The sequence below is a fragment of the Silurus aristotelis genome (assembly GCF_946808225.1).
Source record: "Silurus aristotelis genome assembly, chromosome: 7".
Classification (NCBI taxonomy): domain Eukaryota; kingdom Metazoa; phylum Chordata; class Actinopteri; order Siluriformes; family Siluridae; genus Silurus; species Silurus aristotelis.
The window spans coordinates 19,266,465-19,294,053 of record NC_139580.1 but is presented as its reverse complement, the minus strand read 5'-3'; the positions used below and the strand labels follow the sequence as shown (position 1 = coordinate 19,294,053).

The window sequence follows — 27,589 nt, the reverse complement described above, 5'->3', positions numbered from 1 at the left end:
GAAATATTTCTAAGCTAAGAAATATGTTATCTATATCTGATGCAGAGAAGCTCATCCATGCGTTTATGACCTCTAGAATAGACTACTGTAATGCATTACTAGGTGGATGTCCTGCATCATTAATAAACAAGCTTCAGTTAGTTCAGAATGCCGCAGCAAGAGTTCTTACTAGGTCAAGAAAATACGATCATATAACCCCAATCTTATCGTCCCTACATTGGCTTCCTATTAAGTTTCGAATAGACTACAAACTACTGCTACTCACTTATAAAGCACTAAATGGTTTGGCTCCCATGTATCTATCCAGTCTCTTAACACGCTACAATCCGTCACGCTCCCTGAGATCTCAAAACTCTGGGCTTCTAGTAGTTCCTAGAATAGCAAAGTCCACTAAAGGCGGTAGAGCATTTTCACATTTAGCTCCTAAACTCTGGAATAGTCTTCCTGACAGTGTTCGGGGTTCAGATACACTCTCCCAGTTTAAGTGTAGATTAAAAACATATCTTTTTAGCAAAGCCTACACATAACACACATCACGCACATCACATCACAACCTTGTGCTCCAGAACATCTGATCACATGCACATTATCAACTTGTGCTGTTAATATCATGAACAGCAGCTACGCTAATTCCTCTCCACTGCTTCTCTTTCTCTCCCCATCCCGAGGCTTCCTGAGGTTTGGCCAGCTCCAGTCACGTCCCACCTCGTGAAGATTATGGACCTATGGATGATCATGGAGAAGTAGATGCCGAGTGTTTAAAGGCCCTGGCATGGAGAAGCTGATGCTGGATCTATGATGATCACAAATTGTTCTGTATTGTTGAAAGATTTATGACCAAACTTTTGATGTCACCCATATGAGGATGGGTTCCCCTTTGAGTCTGGTTCCTCTCAAGGTTTCTTCCTCATATCATCTAAGGGAGTTTTTCCTTGCCACTGTCGCCACGGCTGCTCATCAGGGACAAACGCACACCATTCACCTTCACTGTTGTTTTCTGTAAAGCTGCTTTGAGACAATGTCTGTTGTGAAAAGCGCTATACAAATAAACTTGACTTGACTTGACTTGACTATGTGCATCAGTCAACAAGTCAAACGTTGACTTTAAAGAGTAGCTAGGTCAGGAGAGACCAGTCTTCCCTCGCTTCTGGACTTGTACACATCTTATGTAAGGCCTCTCACACCCTGCACACAGTCTGTTGAAACTTTCTGCCATATTGGACATTAAACTTCAACACTACTTTTATGTCCTCTAATTAATATTACACTAGTGCAATATTATAATTTTCTTTTCCCCTCTTTTCCTCTCCCCCTTTCTTAACTATTTAGACAATCACTGCACTATTATGTCACTTTGTGTCTTAGGCCAATGTGTACTGCTTTTTATTTTTGGATATTTAGTTGTGTTATTAGTAAATATGAATTAGTCTATGTCTTGTTTCTGTCCAGCACTGCTGTGCAGTGTGTGTATGTTAATATGTGCACTGTTGATTTACTCCAAAACAGAAACAAATGTATTGTTTGCTGAGGCATACTTTGCCAATCAAGATGATTCTAAATCTGAAAAGAAATAAGTCAAATAAGTCATATTAATCATGAACACCAAGCTCTTTAATAAAAACAACTAAAAAATCTGACTCATCATTGTTACTTCTGGCCTTTGAGTTGTATTTTTTCAATTTGATGACGGTAAAAACAAGAAAGAAGTCACTCACCTACAGTAAGACTATTAAAATATTTATAATAGATAGGGAATATAGTAATGCATATATTTGATTTGTAGATTGGGCTATAGGACAAGGCAGTCATTACTTGCATTATTTCCGGTGGGGTGGGAATGCGGTTTCCTGATCAAAATGACTGCCTCTCCTTTAAATGCTTTGATATTAGAATCTTTACCTGAGACATTATTATTATTATTATTATTATTATTATTATTATTATTATTATACCTTATAAATAGACCTTAGCGTCCTCTTCCCTTTTTGTATTGAAATCTCATGAGAGAGGTGGGTTTCTCTTAAATTTATGATAATCTTATATTAATTATTACTTTTATATAAATTTTTTTCCCACTTAAATTCATGCGTATAATGTTACTTAGAGAGAACAATAAGACCAATATCTCCACAGAGGCTGCTTATTTGTTCTATGTTTATCAGGAGAGACATTAAATGATTTCAGTGAATCACCGCCGTCCGATTTTACAACGTCACACAACGCAGCGTCAAGTATTTGTCATACGTTAAGATTTGGATGATTACATTTAGAGCCATTTCGTCATTAGTCCCATCATAAATATCTTACTTCAATTTGTGCACACTTTTGTTAGAAACACGTCTCAATGGTGCCCTCTGCTGGATAAGATTTTTTTCGGTATAACAGAAAAATATGGTTTAAGACTTGAGGTTGGTTGTATATTTGTATACCCGCTTAGTAAATTAATTGTATTATGTCTGTATCTAATTGTGAGCATTATTATGTCCTTTACATGAATGAGTTATGTGAAAAGTTTTAACTTATAAGTGCTTTAATAAGCATTTCATGATTTGTTTTAGTTTACTGATAGTTTCTACCCCGTGGCGTCAATTCTATTTTGTTGTATTTGTTCACTTACAGAATCACAACTGAATAAATAAAAATTTTATTACAGACTCGGAAGCTCTGAGAAATGGCAACATCTATAGCTTTATCCAAAAAAGCGAGGCGGTGAAGGGGTATGGGGTGTGACTAGATGTTGATTTACTGTAAGATTTGTAATGTTGATCATTTTAACTGCAGGAGACTTGAACTTGATGTAAAATGGTTTATACATTTGTGGAGTCTATGTCGGCTTGAGTATTGTCATTGAAGCTAAAAGGCCACATACTAAATACTATAAGCTGTTAAGCTGTTCATAATAAGGTTCAATTATTGTTGCATTAAATTTAAATTTATCACAGATGCACCTTTCTGGGTAAAAAAGCAAACCAAGGCATTACAAGATATTATATTTCATAAGAAGGGACTTTATTTTATTAAACTAAACTATCAAGCAGTTTGACCTTTTATATATTGAATAAAAATCATACATATTTAAACACATTAATTCACTACCATGTTGAGAACATTATAGTACATGCACAAATTAGACGCTAGGTGGCAGCGCGCATAAAGTAATAAGAAGCTGCGTATTGCGAGAGCTTTCTGAAGCAACAGGGTGTGTTGGGAAGTCAGCGAGGTGTTCTGTAGGACTGCGTAAAAATAGTGGAATTAAACCTTCACATGTTAAATCAGTCTGTCTGGGTGATTACATCAAGGGTCTCGTTTTTAATTCTGCTAAATTTGAGAGGATGAGTTTTTTTTGGAAATCCAGCCTATAGACAATGAGTATCAGGTTATTATAGACTGATCATCATTATTATTAGACTCTAGTTATGTCAAGTTCGAAAGCAATAAAAGAAAATACATTTCGTGAGCTGTTTAGCAGAAATGGTCAATCAATAAAGTGCAAATGCCCTGTTAGTGCTTCTAAAGCATCACATTGTGTGATAAGCCAACTTTTTTGATTATTTACCAAAATTTTACATTCTGTGAGATGCAGACTAGCTACCTATACAAATGCAAACAGAATCTGGATCTTCAGTAGGTTTTTAAAATGAAAAAAGTAAACTAATAAAACGTAAGAGATGGTGTTATGTGCCAGCACAGCTGGATGCATCGTGGGTGTGGCACGAAATAGTGGTATTCTAATTAAGACTTAAAAGCGAGTAAAATGTAAATCGTATAAAATATCTTCACCGGAGAACAGCTTGTACCTTCTAATCATGCTTTGTGTAAAATAACATTCATTCTGCGACTTTTATTTTAATTAAAATCTTATAGGCTCAAATTAAGTACTTCGCAGATCACTATTTTTGAATGTAGACAAATCATTATGAGTTTGATCATACAATTCAGTGAAATTGCTAGGTTAGGGTATTGATTAATATCCTTTACATAGTCTGTATTATGGCGTGTATAATTGTGTACAGCCTAAATATCTAAAGATCATTTCTTTCTTTTTTTTTATTACTTTCAAAACAATCATAATAGTAATGAAATAGTTGCAAGTGATAACGCTTAAACTAAATACTTATATTTAAGCCATAAAAAATAATATTCGTGGCGCGACAGTAGTAGCTTTAATGTATAGGAAGGGAGAGGCTGCGCGTGCACGACCCCTTCCCTTTGCTCTATGGAGGCGGGAGCGCGCAATGGTTTCTGCTCACACTCGATCGCATGCAGAGAACTACCTCCGGACTGCTAAGCACCACAGTGAGACGAAAATGTCTCATCTGCTGTCCATCAACAATTATTGCTTTGTTTCCCAGAGTAATATAGGAGTATTAATTATGCTTTGGAATAATTCTCCTTACCACCTCTAAACAAACCGCATCATATTTCATCGAGTGTTGTTTTGACTTATTTGAGTTCGAGGAATCGGAGTACTCGCCTACAGGTAAGGCAGTTTGAAGACTTCCTGAGTTCACAAAATGGGATTAAATAAAAAAAAGCAAAAAACTGAATGCAATATAAAGTTTGCATGTATAAGTCATTTTTGGCACAAAACTAGCCCGCATATCAACACTAGCCGGCATTGCGCTTAAATTCGTTAAATGATGTCATGTATCTTGTTATGCACTTTTGCGACTTAGATTTCACGTATTTCTTCCCCAAAAAGCGATGCGTTTTGAAACATTTTCAGCACCACGGATAGCGTGGATGTGAATCGCGTAGTGTCGCGCGCGCTCACCCTTTTGCGCTCACAGTAAGATACGCGCGCTTCACCTGCACACTTAGTTTTTTCTTTTGGTTTAACTTTCGCACGGTTTATGGTGTAAACTCTTGTACAATATGTTCTAGTATATTCAGTATTACACATGAGATTAAAACAAACCGTGCTTTAGGTGCTTCTGTTTAATTTCTAAAAACAGCATTAACCATTTCTTTCTAAACCATTATCTCTAACTGTGTGTACTGTAGAATGTAAAGGATGTAAATATGTCAATGTTAATATGATCTAGGGCGTGGTGCCTTATTGTGTATATTATACAATATTAACCTAACTCAAATGATTCTAGTCAGTAAGTTTGTGAGTTATGAGCAGCATACTTATTTATTTATTTATTTTTATTAATGTGTTCAATGCAGGTGTGGAAAAATGGCGTCCAGGTGCTTCTTGCTACTCGCCTTAGGGACTGCAGTGATTACCTTTGCAGTGAATGTGCAGTGCTGTCCTACGCCGTGTAGTTGCTCAGATAAAACCCCCCATCACTTTGTGGAGTGTGCTTACAAAGAACTCCAGCTTGTACCTGATGGCTTGCCATCCAATGTGACCACTCTTAGCCTTTCAGCAAACAAAATCAAAGTGCTGAAATCACAAAATTTTGTGAATGTGATCCAGGTTACATCTCTTTGGCTGTCTCACAATGAAATTGTTACCATTGAGAGAAACACTCTGGCACCAATGTACCAGCTAAAAAATCTGGACCTAAGCCATAATAAAATAGTACATTTTCCATGGGAGGACCTTGCTAATCTTACTTCTCTGCAGTTGCTGAAAATAAATAACAATGAGATGGTCAATCTGCCCAAGGATGCTTTCATCAACTTGATAGAGTTGCGTTCAGTTCGTATTAACAATAACAAATTTACTACGATTGCTGAAGGAACTTTTGATGCTCTTATCTCCATGTCGCATCTACAGATTTACAACAATCCCTTCACATGTTCTTGCAAACTGGAGTGGATGAGGGATTGGATTATTAATTCAAAAATTTCCATTCCTGAGCAAAACAACATTGTTTGTGAGGCTCCTGCCCATTTAATTGGTTTACAAGTCACTCAGATGCCAAAACTGGTGTGTCAGCCTCCAACTGTTATAATAAAATATCAACCCAACATTGAAAACACAGAAATTCATGAGGGGTACATGGTCATTTTAAATTGTGAAACTAAAGGAAGCCCCAAACCTGATGTTGAGTGGGAAGTATTTGCAGGAAACCAACTACTAAATTTCCCATTGCCTTCAGTTGTAGAAAATATTGAGGTTCCTATTAATAGTGCACCCACTAATACAAGATACCACATTTTTCAAAATGGAACTCTAATCATTCCTCATATGAGCAAAAAAGAAGATGGAAACTATACCTGTTCTGCTACTAATGACATCGGCAAAGCTGCAAACACAGTAAAACTTGCAGTGGCTGTTACCAAAAAAGAAAACACCAACTCTGTGCTGGACACAAAAGAAAATACTGGTGTGACTGACAATAAGCCTGGCCAGAAGAACCCCAAAAACAATGTATGGCCCAAATATGAGAAGCCCAAAATTCCTCCAACTGGAACATCATCGATTAATATTAAAACTGAACCGGTTGATTCTGATACTTTACCATTTACCAGTAAGTGTGGAATAAGTGATGGTACACAGTATATATCCAATCATGCATTTAACATGAGCTTGGATGACCTGAAACAATACACATTTGACTTTGGGGTGATTGCTTTAGAAGTGTCAGAGACTGAGGCTAAAGTCCAACTCAATCCTCTACAGATGGCAAATGCCAAATCAAACCTTCACCTCAACCAACCACAGGACCTGGAAACTGTGAATAAAGAACCTTTCACTCTTTACCAGACTTCATCCAAAAAATCTCCTATGGACATGTTGTATGTTTGTGTGAGCACTGGCAAAGGACATTCAGTTGTTCAGTGGTCCAAGATTGAGGATGGTGTCAATACATATCGTTTCCAAGGTTTAAAACCAGGCACTAACTACACTCTGTGTCTCACCTATGGCGGACAGGACTGCCAGGTCCAGGTTGTCTTTACAACAAGGAAGAAAATCCCATCTTTACTTATTATAGTTGTGGTCAGCATTTTCTTACTGGCTCTGGCTACAGTGCCCTTGCTAGGAGCCACCTGCTGTCACTTGTTGTACAAGTATCAAGGGAAGACTTACAAACTGATTATGAAGACGCAGAATGCAGATCAGCTGGAGAAGCAAATGGAGACAGACTTTGATCCGAGAGCCTCTTTTGTGGGCTCAGAGAAAAATTTCAATGCAAGTGAGCTTGGTGAGGGAGACGCTGAAGCCGATGTGGAGGAAGGGGAAGGGGAAGGTGAAGAAGTCGAGGGCAGTGTGGTAACTGAGTCCATCCCTGAGTCGCAGTCCAAAACTCAGGAGGAGTTCGAAGTGGGCTCCGAGTATAGTGACAGGTTACCGTTAGGAGCTGAGGCAGTGAATATATCCGAGGAGATAAATGGCAATTATAAAGAGCCACGCTAAAGCCTGACAGTGTGTAAAATATTTACCTTTCGACCACATTCCAATCCAGGTGAATACCGATGAGCACATCACCTTACTATTGTGATACTCTGCAGAAGGTGCGTTAACTCTATTTTACCTCAGTTATTCAGCAGTAAATGTATATATTTCGTATTGGTTACTGGATTTTTATGAATAGCCTATCTCTACGAACAATTTATTCCAACACACCTCACACACTGATTTTTACATTCAACTCAAGGTTACATCTATCACCTGGAAAGGCTTAGCATTCATACATACATGTAAGAGACTGTGAAATTCCTAGTTACAGTTAGTCACTAATCAAACGTCTTTCAATTCAGGGCTTTGATGAGAGTAATGTTGTGTTCACAGTACATGTTCATCAGTTATTGTTCAAACCTCGGCGCACGGACTTGTGAAAAAGGAAGGGGATCGTTTCACCTCATGGTATGTGAAAAAGTAGGCTAAAAACCCAGGTCACGATCGAGTGACATGACATTTGTGTAATATGTGACTTCAGATCTCGGGTGCTTAAAGAAGATCCCCTTTGCCTTTACGGACTGATTGAACGTCTCCTTTCTCTAGTTTAAGGTAACTTGTTCGTGGCATGTCACACAAGAAGTATTTCCGACTGTGTTTTTATTAGAATATATAGGACGGTAGATATTCTCGGTGTCGATGTGTGGTGTAAAGCAGTAAAGTGTAAAGATGTCTCATTTTTATAAATATATATTATCCCAACCGTCGCGTTTCACTATCAGCCTGTACGCACGTCCCGTACACTTCCTCTTAGTGATTTGTGTCGACAGATATTGTGTTCGACTGATGTTGTTAACCATCTTTTCAAAGATTTTGATATCATTTTATGTACGTGAATTTAATAAAATACTGATCAATACGTTTCGTTTCGTTCTTGCTGTGGTAAAAAAAAGATTTCTGTCTATTTCTGTATTGTGTTGCATGTCAGAATATGTGCACTAGGTATTTAATTCATTTGAAATACTAAGCAGAAAGCTACATGGTTTGAACATGTAGAAATTAATATATATTACAGAATAATTATCACAAAAGTCAAAGAACAGAACAAAAAAAAATAGTAGTAGTTTTTATATGCGTAAAGATAAAAATAATTCTGGTGTTCTTCTAGATATAACCATGTCGTTCATGCAATTTTTCACTTTTTCCACACTCGTAAAATGCGCATTAAATCGCTGTATATTTGGTCTGGGATCTGGGTGTAGTTTTGTTCTCATGGAACGTTTGGAAGAACAAAGGAACGAAGTGCGCAAAGGGTTGCAGTGCGCAAACTGTGGTCCTGATCCGCAACCTGCTGCAGCGACAGTGTAAAGCGCTCATTTTGAACCCCGGAACATCACATCTACTCCAGAAACAAACAAAAACAACAACAAAATAAAAACCAAAAAATAAAATAAAAAATAAACCCATATAGATTTTGTTTGTTTAAAAAAAAAGAGGTAAAAATGTAAAAGTATACCGTGCGCCATTTGGTGCGCCTTAGAACAGTCAGAACTGTAATTATGGCGTTGGATTTTCATTTTTATAAAGCGTAGAACAAGTTCTCATCCTTATAATGCACTTGTATGCGGTAAGGTCTATTTTTTGTAACACAGACTCCGCCACAGCATCGCTTTTAGTATTTTATTTTATTTAATTACTTTAATTCTACGCAAAATCGTTCCAATCAAAACATTGTCAACATATTATATTTCATTGAAAATGAAGAGACATTTCTTAAACTAAATATGCATGACCGTAAACTTAAACTAAAAAGATAATGGCATTTATTCATCATGTAAACTCCTCATCTCAACATCTAACTTCTTAAAGCTGCCTCCACAAAAGCATTTTAGAGAATTATACATCCTAATATATATTTATACATAAATAGCCAATATAACTTTGCACAACTATTTCTGTACCAGTGTAGTTCAAGGTGTTTAGACCAGTAAAAAGAGAGTAAATGTTTCTTATAGTCCTGCACCAGAAACTACCAAATGAGAACAAACATTTAATCACAAAAGAACCAGTGCATCAATCAAAGAAAAGTCAAAAGAGGAAATAGGGTATACTTCTTCCTGAGGCACTAAGGTCATTTATTTAAGACAACATTTACTTCTACACAGACACTAACAATAATATAAATTTAGTATTATTTTAATCTGTCCACTAACCAATATAATTTAATAAAGGCAGAGAGAAATTGTGCGGTCTCTTTTTTTTCTGTGATATCAGTCTCAGTCCTTAGATACAGGTCCCTCTCTTTCTTTGCTGGCTGCTGTGGTGCCACCCTCCTTTTTGCTGCTTTCTTTAGAGCTCCGTTTGAGGGTCCCGTTTAGGAAGCTCTCTGAGCTCTGTCGCTGAAAATGCTTTCTTGACCCCACCAAGGAGGGATTATTAACTAGTGTGTAGAGGAGATGCCAGTGTCCCCGTGCTTGCTTAGCACTGGGCACCTTGTTCTGTTTCTTGTCCTGTAAAACCAGTTGAATTCCTGCAACAGCCAGATTACATCAAACATTAGTGTACCTATAGTCTTCATGACAAATAGGTGCATATGCAGATGGGGTTTGAAAAGAAACCAGCAATCCCCAGGCTTTTCATTTTATGAAAAACAAAAACATTAATGCACATAAATATTCAATGACATTACTCCATTTTCCCCCTCTGATGTCTAGCAAGGGTGTTTACAGGAAAACATGCATTGGGGAGAAATGGGTAAACAGTACTTCAAATGTTAATATCCTCTACATAGTGGGCGAGAATCATCTGCACACTACTGCATCTAAAGGCAGCGATAATTGGAATCTTCTAAACGCTGTTGAGCCATATTGAGCCTGCCATTACCATGCTGAAAACGCAAGCCCTCTGGGTTGCATTAATATGAAACAGTCAATTAGAATGGTCCATCTGTGTAATCCACCAACCTAATGCCAATCTCTACTACACAATAGAACCGTGTTCAACAGAAATTAAGGGAATATTGACTGTTTCTAAATACAAAGGCATCCCATAAATATTTCCAAATTGAGATGCTAAGCAATTTGTAGGAATGAATAAGAATTATAAGACGGATGAAAAGATTCATCAGAGCTGTATTTTTTTTAGAGATGGTGCACTCACCATCTGCTTTTATTGACAATTTGTTAATTTCTCTAAATGCAAACAGCTGACATATCACTTTCTGTGACTGACTTCCATACAGGAGAAAAACATCAAGACTATTGGTACCTGGCCTGCTGCAAACTGTATAAAAAGAATGTAAAACTGTAAAAGCAAAAAGTCTAGTACATCTGGATCAGGCCATGTTCAGCAGGAGCTGGATGCTTGCTTGGTCTAACACATCTGTGATTGAGAGCAACGATAAGGGCTAGAGAGACACATTGTACATTATGGCCCAATTTATACTCACAAATTTAATCAGGATAGATATGCTCGCCTGCTGCGTGCAAGACAGTGTGATGAATCAATTATGTTTTAAACAAAGCTGGCCAACTGCCTGGAAATACAGCCTGGATTGCCCAGGAGAAATCAAATACATAAGCTCACTGCTTTACTCGTACAGATCTATTCACCACCATATAAAACACAAATGGACTATTTCATAAAAAACGTGATAAATTTTTTTTTTAGATGTGTACTACATTGAGTCAATGCATAGTAAACAACAAAATCATTCCACAGCGTCAGTGTCAATAATTTCGTACACATTTTGTTAATGATAACAACATAAATTAATTTATATGCATAGAGCCATGGTGGATATACAGAAAGGAGCACATAGGAATTGTATCACCAACCTTCCTCCGCATTACGTGCCGCATCCCCAGTGCCGTTGCCATGGCTTAGAGACTTTAGCAGCAACCCACAGAAGGCCTTCATGACTGGGTGAGACTGACTGACCTCAATCTTTAAATAATGAGCATAGCAGCAATATCCTGCAGAGCAACGGAATGGCACATAAGTTGAACTGTTGAAAATTTAATCTACAGACTCTCATATTATTGTGTCTAGCGGCAATTCCATCTGCACTGTCGATATGTCTGCTATGCAACTGCGCATGGCATTCATCTCAAAGTAAGACTCACAGATTACATAGCAATCACTGTCTGGGAAGGGCTGAAGTGTCATATGATTTTCATCTCATATATTTAAAGAGCCAAATATACAGATGGTTCACAAATTAAATGTAAAACCTACATACAGTGTATTAGTAAGGTGGTGCTGCACTATGAGGTACCAGAAAAGCTTCAGTGCCCCTCTGCATAGATTCTTAAGTTTCTAGAAATTCTTAAGTATCTGGAGTAATTACAATTTCAAAGGGTATTCCCTCAACTGGTGTATAGTGGTGAAGAGCCAAGTGTAACACATTTGATTGGAAATTTGTAGGTGATTAGAATAAGTATTCTGATGGTTTAAGAGCTGGTCAGCATGAAGGCCATTGCATATGACGTACATTATTTCCAGGCTCATGAAATCTTTTAGGGAGCCTGTGTGCCCTGTGAATAGAGACTGTGACATCCTGGTAGCAGTCACATCAGGACAAGGGTTAAGTGCATAAACATCATGCCAGTATAATGTCTCCCACAGCATAATATCCACTGATTTTTCTTTTAATTTGTAAATTCATATGTGGAAAAAGAAAAGAACACTAAAGTATAGCAGGCTGGCCAATAGCTAAACCAGACTACTAATGCAATCTGATGTACCTGTGTCAAAAGCTTCCACGTTGCGGTTGAGGAGGCTGATGTCCATGCGGCCCAAATGAACAATGTTAAAAAGAGCTGTGATGACCAACCTCCAAATTCCCAACAACACACCAACTAGTACATTGACTGGAAAGAGCAGGTAGGTCAAGAGGAACAGAAACCCCCTAAAGAGATGAGCAAAAATACTTATCTAGGTAACCAGAATTAAACAGACTACTACTGAATACTTTTTAAAGTCACGTAAACAATAAGTGTTTCTCTCCCCATAAATAAAAAGTATTATAAAAATGATATAGAAAATTTGTGTTTTTTAAAAGTATTTCGGTGGCAGAGTATGGAGTGACATATGCTTGCTTAACAGCTGGCAGTTAACAATAATGTTACCTGTTTGTTAGGTCTTGTGTTCCAGCATCTTTTTTAATAAAAAAGAACCTGGATGTAAGGTGCTGGATAAGCACACACAATGACAGCGTCAACCAGAAGGGCCTAGAAATAGAGACACAGGCCATAAGAGAGGATCTGTTTTAAGCAGCACTTCTTTAAGTGCTGGTGTTTATGGATTAGGATGTGAGATTGTGTAGTGCACTTGGGTATAGTGCAATAAAGATGCAGAAGATACTAAAAGCTCAAGGTCACTAAGAAGGTACGCACCACATTCTACCAATGATGTGGAAGAGAGCAAGATTCTTTCCATTTAAGATGGGAATGATGATTAGGAACACAGCAAAAAGAAAGCAAATGAAGAACACCAGAGTCTGAATGACCATGCCTTGATGTGAACAGACACAGAGATTTACTCTATTATACTTGACACAAAAACAAACACATAATTGAGAAATGCACACACAAATTTGCTTATATTATTGGATGAAAATTAAATTCATGCATGGTTCCAGACATACATTTATGTCTAATTTTGTAGTTACTGAATAATTCAGAGAAAATAAAAAAAAAGTAATGCTATAAGATGAACCATCTACCAAGACAAATAAATGCAGCTTGGTAGCTGGTATATCCCATCCAGCAGACCAGGGCAGGACGTGATGGTCTTATGCTCCTTTGGCGGTCATACACATTGTAGATATCCCCTCTGTATAGGCCCCTCAGATTGGACCTAAATTCACAAATGTGTAATTGTGGGAATTAAAAGGGTCCTCATGTATAAGGAATAAAGTGAGTATGTGTGAAACAATTTGAATGAAAATTGCTGTAAGACAATAAAGCTGTAAGACAGCTTTTTTTTCAGTTTGTTGTTTGCAAATTAGGGTCAAATAAAGCCTTTTCTTATTGGCTGTAATTATAATCACTGAGAATGCAATATCTTCTACAATTTGTTGTATAAATGAAAGAATCAGACCGAGAGAAATGTTTTTTGTGCATTTTAACCTTACCTGTGCAGGACCATGGACCTCATAAACATGATCAGATTAACCAAGCAGGTAAGGGTTACTGCTGAGACATAGCATACTGAAATAACAAAAACACACACACACACACACACACACACACACACACACACACACACACACACACACACACACACACACACACACACACACTCAGCACTTTTCTTTGCTGGCTGATTAGTAAGTAAGCTATGCTATGGTCCATCGGTCTGCTCTGCTGACTCAATCACTATTTTCTAATAGTAATTTGTGTATGTAGACTCATGCAAGTTTTTTGCACATAGTATAGATTTAGACAGGTGCATGTAAAAAGTGGAGAGTGACAGTGGATCTATACACTCAGCAATGCTTCCATTACAGGTCTTTTGGCAATATTTCTTGTAGTTGCCGGGGAGCTTAATATAATTAGACTGCGGTCTTTCTGAGCACAGAAGCCTCTGAGTCAATGAAAGTAATATCCTAAACGGCTTCTTATTTACACTGTGGAGTTAACATTTTCAGATGTATGAAATATTACAAATAAAAGAAAACATTATGCAGCAGTGAAGAACTGGTAAAACATTTACAGGACAGTTCTGATTTATCAAGCATTCTGGATGCAAACATTTGCATAAATTTGTGAATTATTTTTTATTTCAATCTAAATGATTATGAACTCACCCTCAATACACCACATGTAGTATGTTACAATATTAACCACTTCTTTACGGTCGGCTGAAAGAATAATGTTAAAACCAGCCAGGAGAAATGCAATGTCTTCGTTCACTCCTTTTCGGACAATCTGGAGAGTGGGCACTACTCCAATGACCAGCAAGAGAGCCATCTGATAGAACATGGGAAAACAGAATTATAATTAGGCATGTTCTAATCCTGCAGAATGCAATATAAATATCTTTACTTGGGTATTAGAAAGCTACAAACCTGATAAACAGCAACTAATGCCACAACTAAAGAGATGACTAACTTCAAAGGGAACCTAAAAACTAGAAAAAACAATTGCAAAATTATGATAAAGCAGACATTACCACCTTACACTATTGTACATACAAAGTGGTAGTTACCATCTTTAGGGGTGTATATGTAGGATTTAAGTGCATTAGTGAATCTTTCAGAAAGCTTTGGATTAGAACTGCTTGCACTGAAAAAGAAGAAACATAAATAAAAACAAAAACAATTAGTCAATCCGTTTCTAGCAGTTATATAAAATATATTATTCTCCAAGTATATATGTCCTATTAATCATGTGTTTTACAGGATTTTTGCAGAGGAAACCTTTGTTTAACTTTTTTTTTGGTAAATTCCTTAGCACTAACACTTCACATTTGTGACTATAAGTGGCCAATACTGATCAGTAGTGCTAAAAGACCCAAAATGAAAGACACATTTTAAAGTGTTTATATTAATGCATCCTATGTTAAACACCAATCCTTATACTCAAAAGTACAGTGCTTCCTTTAAAATGTATTTCAATAATCCTGAATACATTACATCAAGTTGGGTTGTTGTATAATTAGCATGAGTATACATATATACTCGGCCACGTCTGTACCATGGCGTCCAGCCCAAGAGGGGTTGGGTGAGGGAAAACCAGAGGGGACAGTGCGAAGTCTCTTGAGTCGCAAACAGATTTATTTGTGCTCTGTAAAACTTCCTCCATATTGACTATGGTGGTTTTCTGTACTGAAGAAAGCGCACTCTTCTTGGCGTTTAGTCTAATCCCCAGCTTCTTCATATAGGTGAAAATGACATCTCAATGCTGGACCGCCAAAAGCTCTGATTGAGCTAATTTCAACCAATCGTCAAAATAAAGTTAAGAATAGTGGTTGCCCTGGAGTCTCAGCGGGGTCAGAGCTGCATTCATACACTCTGATAAGGTGCGGGGTGAGAGCACAAGGACAAACGGAAAGACCCAGCATTGATAATGGAGGAGGGATATGTGGGCGTCCTTTATATCTATCGTGAGAAACCAATCCGTGGACCTGATTTGAGACACGACCTGCTTGAGAGTAAGCACCTTGAACCTGAGCCTCAGTAAAGAGCGGTTCAAGAAGCGCAAATCTAGAATAGGATGCAACCCCCCCCCCAATCCTTCTTGGGAACAATGAAGTACCGGCTGTAGAACCCGGACTCTGTCTAAAGGACGGACCACCTCAATGGCCTCCTTCCTTAAGAGAGTAAGTATCTCTTTTTCCAAGACCAGAGCCTGCTCGACACACCCCATCAAAGCACCGAAGTGGATAGCAAGGGTTCGATGAGCAGAAACGGGGCCTTAAAGCACCAAAACTGCATCCAGGGAGAGATAGCCTGGGAGATATTAGGGGTAAAGAGGCCGGCCGAGTATCGGCTGCTCCAGGATCTGGACAGCTCACTGTGCAGATTGAGGAAAAAGAGCAGACCCTGGCATGGAGGGATGCAAAAAGCATTTGTCCAGCTTACTAGGTGGACGCTGCTTCTGCTTCTCGTCTGTACACATTCCATCTTGGACACAGCACAAGTGACTACCTCCAGGAGCTCATACAGAAATGGCTGGGAGGAGTCCACGGGCTCAATAGTCTCCATGCTTCTGAACAAACAGAAGCGAGCGTCGTTTTTTTGGGGGGATTTTCTTTGGCTATCTGGACCTCTTCGTTGGATAGATAACACAGATGATTCCAAAGCGTTGTTGACGGAGCTGCTGAGCAACTCAAGAATTTCAGGGGGAACTGATTTGGACTGGATTTGGATTAGACTAGATTTGGAAATCAACAGTCTACTATAGTGGCTCAGGACCACAGATTGCATTAATAAATTTGCATTTATTCACCTATTACTACACACCTCAACAATGTAACTACAATTAATAGACATTTGGTGCTACCCAGATGAGTATAGGTTCTCTTTTGAGGCTTATAGGCAAGAAATGTACACATTCTTTTATGTTACCTTATTACCACTTTATCTGTGTAAAGCTGCTTAAAGACAATGCTCATTGAGAAAAAAAAAAAAAGGGTAAAAAAATAAATTAAAATTTATTTGAATATAGATGAAAATAGAAAGTCTGTTAGGAGAAAATATTGCACACCGACCACATCTAACCTGGCATTAGATGGTTTCCTCTTTTTAAGGATGTTCTTTACATAGTCCGTGTAGTAACTGCTCTTTAGGTCCTGTGAGACAAAATTAAAGTAAACAGAAATCAATGAATTTAACATGTTAAATGGCATTTGTTAACAACGTACTGATTGTAATCCATATTTATTAAATATAGTCATGAGTTCTACCGATTAAGAGAAGATGCTTGCCCTCAAGTTCATTCTACCACATTTTTTATGGAGTATAGCCATATAAAAGTACCATTGTTCCGTCACTGTGGGAAAATAACATAATGCCTGTGTAATCTATTCTGCCACAGACCAGAATTCAATCCAGGAAAGCTGCTTATTATGATTAAGCAATGGAATGACATTCTGGTGATTACACACAGCTTTACACTTTGCATTGTGTTTGATAATTAAGCTTTATTATTTGTAATTTAAAAACTTCTTCACGTCTACGTACTTTGTTGCACATGCAGTGACAGCATGGAGCCACAGATCTTACACATTTATTTGCTCTAAACAGTTATATGCACCCGTGACAAATTCTAGACCTCAAATATGCATGACAAGTTTATTAAGCCCACAATAACACTCAGTCTTAGTTCATTTACACATCAGTGGCACTGCACACACTCACCTCAAAGGGATTGCTGTTCTCTGTTCCTTTAAAGCCCTTGAACAGGAGAAGAGGATACTGGAAACTGAGAAATGCCAAACAGGCAATCTCTGGCAGGCTGCCCAACAGGGAATGGTACTTGTATATCTGCAAAGGACAAGTAGAAAAAATAACAAACAAATGTCCTACTTTTACATAGCTTGGTCCAAGAATAGTTTAAACATCTCATTTATATTAAGCAGATTGCTTATCAAAACCTTGATAATTGCATATCTTACTTAATCATGCAAAAACAATAAATCTGACAAGGAGAAGATGTAGATTTACATGATCATCCCCCTTAGATATTGTTTACAGCTTTTAATTTATTTTTAATCATAGTTTTAATATTATTTTTTAAAATTTATTTAGTTAGTTTCCTCTGACGCTAAAAAAGGGTAAAAGTGTAAATAAATTATATACTGTCTATTAAACTGCAAGATCCAAAATTTTCAATACAATATTCGGATTCACCAAAAATAAAAGATTGTAAACATATCAGAGCAACTCAGAATAATGTATTTCTAGCTACAGTGAAATTCACTAGGTTTTGTCAGAACATCTGATATAATATAATAATATCCATCCAACCATTAACAATGTCACCACAAACTAAAATTACCAACCTGTGGTGTTTTGGGGCAGTCGACTTTATGCCAGATGAGGATGCCAAAATGCGTCCATGACAGCAGGCTGCCCAGCACATAGCCAACCGTAATATGGAGAGTGCCACAAGCCAACAAGGGGTAGTACAAAGCAGGGTAGTAAAAGAGAGCGAGGATCAGCCAATACTCTGAGAGAAACAATAATAAATAACAAGTGAGCAAAATAGGTTTGGAAGTTTCTCACAAAAATGTTGGTACATTTGTCATATATGATACAAGTACACTATTAGATAACCATATTAGAAACACAGAAATAAACTCAGGAATATGTATAGTAACATAACTTCGAGCACCAGTGCAATAGTTCAAAGAGTCAGGTAAGGGGGTAATTTATCCTCTTGGGTGAATAGAGTCTGGGTTTGGACAGGAGCCATTTTTGTGAATAAGCATAAGTTCATTTGATAGTTCTTATGTAGGAATGACTCACTTTGCCTCTGGTTCAACTATCTTTACCAGTTATATTTCCTAAATACATTGGTGGTCTCAAACATAAAAAGAATGTTCACTTGAACTGTGACTGTTTCCAAATCCCATAAACATAATACTGTATTAATTTCAAAACATCGGACAGCTATTTTGCGCAGCACAGAAAAATTCCCATACCTTTGTTTTGTGTCTCCTTGGTGAAGGGCAATGGGTTGGGGGACAGAACTAGTCCAACAAGCCTGCAGAAAAGGATGCCAAACACAGCCACAGACAAGGCTTTGTGCTGTGTATGGTCTAAAAAATTCACAGGGCTTGAGAAAGGAGAAAAGGTAGTGAGTCATAGATACAAAACATACAAATAATCAGGAAATAGAAGAAGAGGTGGTGAAGTACAAAAATCACCTGAGTAAGGCTGGGACTCCTTTTAGACTGAATAAAAATTTCTGCCTTCTTGCTACCACCACCAGGATCAGCATGGCCACATACTACACATAGATAAAAGAGGATACCTTGAACAATCTCCCTTTGCCAAAATCCACCCATAACCCAACTTTGATCCCAGTGTGCCATTGCTTCCAATTTCAAATTAAAATAACCGACCCTCAGGAAAGGAAACAGCCTCATCTTCCAAATGTGGCCTGTCATCCATGAATCAAGTTCACTGAACAGTGGACTGGGATCAGTGACCTGCTATGACCTATCGTAGCTTTGGGACTATCCTGGGCCTCAAATGCATGCTGGGGGATGGCCTGACCCTACCACATGGGCCATCAGACTTGTAAACATTAAATATGCTGAAATGATGGCTGTGACCTAAAGTCAGTGGGAAATCCAGGATCTATGCACCATAATATATAACCACTTTCAATATTTGCGATAACATTTTAATGATATGCCCACCCACGCAACCACCTAAATACTTGCAAGAATAAAATATGCTATTATAAGCAGATTCCATTTACAGGTTTATTTTATAGATGAAAGACATCAAACACAGTCATAAATAATGTATATATTAAAATAACATTATGTAGAAGTGTGAATGTAAAGGATAAGAAAGTTTATCTCAGATAAGACTTACGGATATGACCATGAGGCATATGTGATAGAGACTTTCGTCAGCTGTTGGGTCACATGGTAGGATAACTCTGGAAGTTTCACAGAATTTTAATAATAAACTGCAAGTTGCTTACACAGAACAGTGGGGAGTAAACCTCCCTTGCCTCTCAAGTATTAAACATTAACTGCTTGACCATTCTGAGCCTAGATTATTCAATTAACTGATAGACAAGATTTATTTATAACTCAGACTTCCAAATCACTAAGATAAATAAAGAATAAATTATGACAAAAGAAACACAAAAGCTGTTTCTGCTGTGCAGACTAAAGCTGTGCAACTAAAATGTTTAACAACCTGTAAATACAACCATACATACAATACAACACAGTGATACAAATAATTTATTGTTTGAAGTCTCCTATTGAGAATTCAAATCAAACAATGTAGTCCTGATGACAGGAAGTTAAGTAATAGGTTTAATACTGAAATACAACCTGCAGTGGCAGAATATTTTTAGTGTGGGTTACGATTTCCCACAGGATTTAACATGTCATCTTGTATACTGCTGTAACTGAGAGCACAGTAAAATAATAGTAATGAAGGCTGAAGTAGGTCAAACAGGAAAAGATACTGTTTTCTGTTGAATGTGTCCTCTCCATTAGGACTCATATGAACATACAGTAAGTTTGATACATCTATGGTCTATCTGAAACCATGTACGTATTAACAAATGCACAACAATAAAACTGTCATTTTTTGTAAAACAAAAAAATTAAAACAAAAAGAAAAACACTGATTATATGCATGTAAAAAGAACTACTTACTCCGCAGAAATCTTGGTGGGCACCGCAACATACAAATCTTGATAATCATAGTAATCTTCTTTTACAAGTTCTGCACTCATTTTTCTGTTTTAAGGACCAAAACAGAGCTACAGTATATCACAGAAATGCAGGAATTCCAGGCAGAATGGACTTTTTTAATCACTCTTCCCTTTTCCTCTAGGAAACACAAAACACAAAAAGGAGAAAAACTTTTCTCCTGTTAAAAAAAAAAAAAAAATGCTCCTTTCAAAGTTTGATACTCTGAAGTTCCCTGTGGCCTATCCCTTCTCCACTTTCTCTCCCTCTCTTTCTCTCTCTCTCTCTGTTCAGGTGCTCCAATCCTGCTGTAGCAAAGAGCTGTGAAAAACAGTGGAAGCAGGCATCTGTTTTTAGCTTTAGATTACCTACACATTGGAAGGCTGGAGAAAAGAAAAAGAAAATAATAGAAGAGAAAATAACGAAAATATGAAAATAAAGCGAACAACCATGCAAATAAGGGGCAGCCAGTCTATCCTGCCACCTGTGGCTCACTGAGATTATGTGACCTTCCAGGGGAGGGCGGCTGTCTGAGCGGCCAGCATGAAGAGTATCAGAAGCAAAGGAATGTTATAAAACACTGAGATGGAGGTGTGTGGGATGGCTGTGGCTGAGGAGGTGTGGTACATTCATTAATTTCCATTTTCCATTGAGATAACAGGGAAATTTATGAGTGGACCTTACTGTGAAATTTCCTAATGATGAGTCAAAAGCAAGCAAGAAGGTCGATAGTATTACTGTTACTACATACACATGGAGGACGGACTAACCATTTGTTTTACTTTCTTAGTATCTCACTTAAAAAAAAAAACTGGCAGTATTGTATAGAAACTTGTGTCTGCATTCTTACAAAAAAAAGTTGTGTTAGTAATTATTAACTAACAAATAATGTTACCTATATCAAAGAGTTAATGTGAAACTTGTGTCTTTAAAAATGTAAAGGAATCATAAGGATGACATGGGATGTAGCAGATAGTTTTACAAATTCCTGCAATTGTTGTGCAGGATAAAGGTATGAAGATATTTGTAGACTCGTCCCTTTGACTTTAAATAAAACAACTTATTCCATATAAATATCCTACATTCAGTAGTAAATACACACACATATGAACTAAGATTACACTATAGTAGTTATGGAAGTAAAATATTTATACACAGGCACATATATAAAACACTTTATCTGTATAACATGATTAATTGTAAAATAAATAATTATAAGATAGTTAATGTAGACAATTTACTAGCATTTGGCCATGCAGCAGAAGTGTCTTCTCCACAAAGGTAATCAGGCTTTTAGGTTTGGTATTATACAATTTTGAATTCACATAGGTATACACAAGTCACTATATCTGAAACTAGAAATGAATCTTCTTATTACCCAGCATCAGCACAGGGGCAGTGTAACAAGAAGAGACTAAAAACAGGATGAGGGATAAAAGGTTGCATCTACCTCACACACAGCACTTCATCACCAGTTACACAGAAATAATGCCAAGATTCTGTCTAAATTCTATATTGTGCATTTGACAGTAAACAACAGTGTTGGTCCAGAGAGTTGGAAACATAACAAAGCTCTGTTGCCTGTCTCCCTCCCTTTCAGTTCTCTTCTAGCTGTCGTTGTGTATGTGTTGGCATCACTGAAGTTTTGTAATCTGAGTCACAGTGTCAGGGTTAGTTTGGGGCTCTCATTATGCAGGGATTACAGTCAAAGAGAGTTAAAGAAAATTTCTAAACTATTGCTAAACTCCTGAGGGGAACTAAAAACCTCACAAATCAGTTTCATCCTTCTGTGAGAAAAAAAGGCTGGACAAACAGAGGGTGCTGAACAAAGAATGCTTTGAAGACTTACATCACCAAGGTGGTGGTGGAATTGGGCCAGAGAGTTTGTTTGGTTCAGGCTGAGAAATAGCTGGTGCTGGGGTTTGGTCTGGGAAGTGAACAGAAAATGTCTTTCATAAATCAGAGCACAAAAAGGGGCACTCTGTTCCTTGGGGCCAGTAAAAACAGTCATGCTATTCTATAGTAAGTTTCCAACAGGTATTAATTATGAAATCTAGCAAAAACAAAAAAATTAATATCAGCATGCTACAGTTTGAATCACTATTGTGACACAAATGTCACTATTAAACAAACTTTAGTGTGTTACTGTGCATCACTGTGGCTTTTAAATCTGTGCACAGCTTTCATGTGACCTCCTCTGGCACGAATCATTAGAGAAGGGGGTCTCTGTTTGGCGAAAACCTATTGAATGACCAAATTTAATTAAAGCACAGCAGCAATGATATAGAACAAGATGAACGTTCTCATATCCGCCATCATCATTCATGGTCTCTTGGGAGCACTAACATCAGCCATTTGAAGTAAAAGTATTCTTGATGGTGTTAACCTGGCTATGCTGATAACAGCTTGAGATATTTAATGTTGGGGGAGAAAAACAGCCATTAGTCACTGACAGCGCATGTGACACTATAATCTCCTCTCCTAAACAGCTTTACAACAATAAAAACAGAACACCCATAGTAGACAACTATACTTGGTATTTGGACTGTACACATAAAGAAGCTATACATATATAATGAAAAGTCAGTCACTACATACATTTTGCTCAAATCATATATATATAGATATAGGAACAGCTGATTTCTTAAATACAGGGATAGGTCTTTTTAAATGAGCATTTATATAAACCCAAGATGTGACCATCTGTGCCTGGCAATTTTTGAAGAGCATAACAATACAGCTTGTATTATTCAGCAGGGCAGCACTACACTGTCCTTTAAAACAGATATCCAGGGTTGTCATTTCAGAGAAACTGGTCTTCATTTAATCCTGTTCCTGTGGGGGGTTTTTTTGTCATCATTTTTAAGCTTAAATCTTTTTTTTTTTCTTTTCAAACAGTAAATGCATTCCTTCACAATGTACACATTGCTGTTATAATAACCTTGGCACTCCAGAAAAAGCTTTTAACTAAATTTAGAAAAGAATTTTTTAGGATTTGCCAGTTCACCCACAAGATCATTAGTGAAGTGAAGCATTCAAATTCACTCAAAAGGTCTCCAGTGGGGTTGAGGTCAGTGCTCTGTGCAGGCCACTCACATTTTTCCACACCAACCTGGACAATGTCTTTAAAAATCTTGCTTTGTGCACAGGGGTATTGTCATGCTGAAAAAGATTTGGCTAGGCTGCATAGTAGCAGAAAAGGGAAATTTAAATCTTAATATCCTATTACTATTAAAATAAAAATAAAAAGTGCAACACTATGGTCAGATGTCCTTGCCATATAGTGTGTTTGGCAGTGGTTGTGTAAATTAGTGAATTAGCAGGTGAAGTAATGTAGTGGTTATTAGGTATTGCTAGTTAGGGGGGAAGAAAGCACATTGGAGTGCATCATCACTAGTTAGTTTTGAACGTCATTTTCTTTTACGTAAGCCTGCATTGTGAATATGTCAATTGTTAAAAGCGCGGGTTGAAATTGAATTCAATGTAAATAATTATGCAGATCTGGCAACCCTGCTAGCTCTGTTCCGAGTGTGGCTTCATTTTGCCTAATGTGAAATCACACCTCGTAAATTTATAATGAAATGCTTCCTTCTCAGCGGCTTATCCATCACACGGTATACCGGATTGCAATTAGATTGACACATTGATTTGATTGCATATGGTGGATGTAGCATGATAAGTTAAAAACAGCTACTACACTGTTTTACCGATAATATGCTTTTCAGCTCGTTGCTAATGCAATTCATCTCATCGATGCTTCACACTTTGTATCACAAGTAGACAATTCCACTAAGTATGAACGCATGTAATTTATTTTAGATAATGTTTTTTTGTTTGTTATTTTTTAATAGCCTGAAAAGCATTTACAATCTGGCAACCCTGCATTCACAATATCACAAAGTCGTCCTCGTGCTAATTCTGCAACCTCAATACAAAATGGGAAATATGGGATTTCCATCAAATCATTATCAGCTAGTAAATCATTATAATGCGTGGAGAGGAGTGGTATTGTATAAATAGCGTGTGCGTGTCCCTACGTTTTCTATACCCATTTTCACTTTGTTCATTGCATGAAGCAGTTAAAAATGGACACTTTTTTTTTTTTTACCTTAACAAAGCATATCATCTCATTTTATATGTAAATGCTATGTACAGGACACGTTGCACGGCATGCTCATACCTTTTAGGAGATTTTGATGCTTATTTGGTTTGCTCCTACACACAGAAAAGGTTTGTTTTAAATAACAAAACTGAAGATATAAACTTGCCTGTAGGTTTACACAGGTCTCGCCATGCTCTTTAGAATTGTCTTGTGCAGGTGAAGTGCTGCAGTGCATACAATCTTATAGGACTTTGCACCTGATTTTGCAGTGTCTCGACCTTGAAGTGAACCTGAAAAAGTTTTTTTTTTTTTTTTTTTAATGGTTTAATGAGGAAGAAATTGCACGGGTATATTTTGACAATATGTGTGTTCATGTCTTACCATTAAACAAATTATTTTGTTTGGTAAAGTAATAGAAACACTCCTGGCACTGTGATGAGAACTCATGCCACTGATTAGAGTATTTTACAGTGACTTTAATTATCACAGACATCCAATAGCCATTTTCTCTTTGCTTGGATGTAAAGGTATATGGTGTTTGACCTGTATCTCCATCAACAGAACAAAACTCTGATGGTAAGATAAAAACCGATGACCAAGTGCTGACTGGAAATAATAGTGCATAGGGATTAGAAATGCAGAGGAACCACATTGCGATTAAATAGATGAAGCTTGAGTTTGTTTTTGAGATAGTGAATGTGCAATTTAATCAGCTGGGGCACTACAGGCTTATACTGACTTTGGAGTTCAGCTTAGCATGAAAAAATGAAGAGCTAAATTCAGGCAAACTCAGTCTTGACAGATACTTTTGAGCAGGTTAGTTTGGAAGAAGTCTATGCTTTTTCAAGCAACATGTTTGCCTTCACATTGCCCAAAGGTAGGAGATGTTACTTTATTTTTAGTTCACTGTTGCTGGACAGCTGCCATCTTTTTGAGATCAGGTACAATTTTTTTGGCTGCTTGGTGGAGATCAATGACCCTGATCATGAGAAATTGATCACTTGATGTTTTTTCCTCTTTGTTAGGCTTTTGCAAGAATGACAGAAACCATGATGTTTGTCTAAAAGTGGAGTCCTATCATGTGACAGAGATTAACCTTTTTGCAGACCCAGGGGAGGAGCTTTATCAATACAGTGGCATCATGGCACTGCTCCATGTGCAGAATGATTACCCGGCAATGCATTGTGGGCACTTGCTGTACTCAGTGGCTCTACATGAGGCCAAGCCCATTCATTTGCATGATATTAACTCATCTTGCTTACCATTAGTGGAGAAGGAGATACTGTATAATAGAGATTATGTTCAATGGCCTTGCTCTACCCATATAGACAGCCTGAAATCATCTGACCAACAGAAAAGTCAGTGTGGAACAACAGATGTACAGAAATCACAAAACACTGAGTACACATTATCTTTCCCGTCAATAAAAATTTTGCAAATGGATGTCATTTTAAATTACTATAATTAAAAATATAGTTACTGCTTTCATGTTCCTAGACTTTTTTTAAACACATATGCTTCTGTTTTCTTTTTGCAGGCCATTTTCTGTACAGAGTCTGATCCAAAATTGGACAGCTCCAGAGAGAGGCTTTTGTTGTTTTCAAACACTGCTACATACACAGAGCAGCTCAAGGTCAAGACCAAGCCAGATTTGAGTGGCCAGGCCTTAATTTACACCCTGTCTCAAAATCCTGAGCCCTTCCCATATGTTTATGTAAGTAAAACCACCATGCTTATTCCTCATTTATTTGTGTGCTGCCTTTTATATATAAGATTTTAAAATGTTTTCTTTGTTCTACTGAATAATGAATGTATCTGGCCCGATTAGTTGCTCTGAAGGCTCACATCAGATTCACCCTTTGCTAGCCCCAACATTATGTTCTGACACCTCTGAACCTCCCAGGTCACATGCTTGATTTCTGGGGGTGTGGTCTTAAGACTTATTCTATTAGTACACAGCAGTTGTAATCAATGAGCCGTGCTGTACTCAATTATGATGTAATTGGTTCGTGTGTGTTCTTGAAATGCTCTACCCTATGTTTAACAAAGAAGGAGGACACACTGATCACTGGTGACAATTATGTTGTCTCTGAACTGAACCAGTGGCTGTGCCTTTCAAAATAAATACCACCAATCTGCACCATCTGCTACTGAGCATACACACAACCCAAGCACATGGGAAAGCCTTTGTACTTCAAAGTGTTAATGGGTTTTTTTATATGCTTATTTGATACTGCAGTAGTGGGAAGATGCTCTCTTGATTGCATGCTAAGATAAAGGTATCAAATTTCACTTTAATCATTGTTAACCACAATCATTGTGTACTGGCCACATACAGAGTTAACATATGCTTTTTGATATCTTAAACTACTGCCTTTAAGTCATGTAATGTTTGATCTTTAGCCGAGTTCCCAGTTCTGACACTGAAAACCATTTAGGCATACTGTAGACTTTTAGCCTTAACATCCTTGCTGATTACAGGTTTGATTATTTTTTACAAATGCGCACAGGCTATGAAAAAGGGAAAGCAATTTGTGCTGTTGGTGGCAATTTTAAAAGTGACACAGTGCTGTAAAGAGGGCTCAAGTGCATTAGGGTTAGTAGGACAAGTACAAATATTTTTGATGGTTATTAAACCAGGAACATTCATCATCAAATAAAATGTTAAATTCACACACACACACACACGACAGTCAGTCTTTTTGCTTGTCACTTTTGTAAGTAGGTGACAGCCACTTTGATATAGCGGGGAGAAACGAGGCTGTCTGTACATTGCTTCAATTGATTTTCTGGGATTTCCTGATTAATCAAGGGATCAGCCACCTGCCATGTATTGTGTGTTTGCTCAGTGTATTGAAATAGTAATGCATAGTTAATGGGAAATTCAGTAAAGTTGCATGAGGATTAAGTCTGATTCTTGTGCTAGCTGTTTTGGTTCTATTCGAGAGTCATGAAAAATTATTTTGAATATACAGTGTCAAACATAAGTAACATTTAGGTGCATTTAACCCTTCCACATATTATAGCAAGGTTGGTGAATGGTCTATTCAACTGGCTTATTTTGTGTACATTTACTAGGAGCTTCATTTGGCAGTGAAATAGAAATTAATTTTGCAAGTGATTTTTGAGGTAAGTAAAAATAAGTTGGTTCATGTTCAGTATAGCCATTTGAATTGATTACATCTATATTTGAGGTGGAGATGGAAACTGCTCAATCATTTGCATGTAAAGTACAGGTGGAATAGGGCAGAGATCTAATAACCCTCATATGTTTTGTCTAAATGGAAGCAAATAGCAAA

At 37.4% G+C, this 27,589-nt stretch overlaps 2 protein-coding genes across 3 annotated transcripts; one reads left to right on the top strand and one right to left on the bottom strand.

Moving 5' to 3' along the window:
- Positions 1-5,182: 5,182 nt before the first annotated feature.
- Positions 5,183-7,769, top strand: islr2 (immunoglobulin superfamily containing leucine-rich repeat 2; the record flags this gene model as incomplete). Its single annotated transcript, XM_083545735.1, has 1 exon — positions 5,183-7,769. One exon carries the CDS (start codon positions 5,183-5,185, stop codon positions 7,310-7,312), a length of 2,130 nt encoding a protein of 709 aa, XP_083401861.1. The 3' UTR covers positions 7,313-7,769.
- Positions 7,770-9,395: 1,626 nt separating this feature from the next.
- stra6 (signaling receptor and transporter of retinol STRA6) lies at positions 9,396-26,186 on the bottom strand. Of its 2 annotated transcripts, XM_083545737.1 has the most exons (21): positions 26,111-26,186; positions 25,553-25,633; positions 24,369-24,580; positions 22,038-22,115; positions 20,153-20,236; positions 19,350-19,416; positions 18,671-18,753; positions 18,446-18,579; positions 17,804-17,970; positions 17,160-17,285; positions 16,521-16,591; positions 14,507-14,583; positions 14,367-14,428; positions 14,106-14,268; positions 13,431-13,506; positions 13,020-13,153; positions 12,691-12,808; positions 12,424-12,525; positions 12,040-12,203; positions 11,131-11,268; positions 9,396-9,824 (listed from the first exon to the last, which is right to left on the bottom strand). In XM_083545737.1, exons 5-21 carry the CDS (start codon positions 20,230-20,232, stop codon positions 9,571-9,573), a joined length of 2,016 nt encoding a protein of 671 aa, XP_083401863.1. In that variant the 5' UTR covers positions 20,233-20,236; positions 22,038-22,115; positions 24,369-24,580; positions 25,553-25,633; positions 26,111-26,186; the 3' UTR covers positions 9,396-9,570. The 2 variants fall into 2 exon arrangements, with proteins under 2 accessions (XP_083401863.1, XP_083401862.1); XM_083545736.1 differs by lacking the exons at positions 22,038-22,115; positions 24,369-24,580; positions 25,553-25,633; positions 26,111-26,186 and adding an exon at positions 20,684-20,919 and having other exon boundaries at positions 20,153-20,571.
- Positions 26,187-27,589: the final 1,403 nt, after the last annotated feature.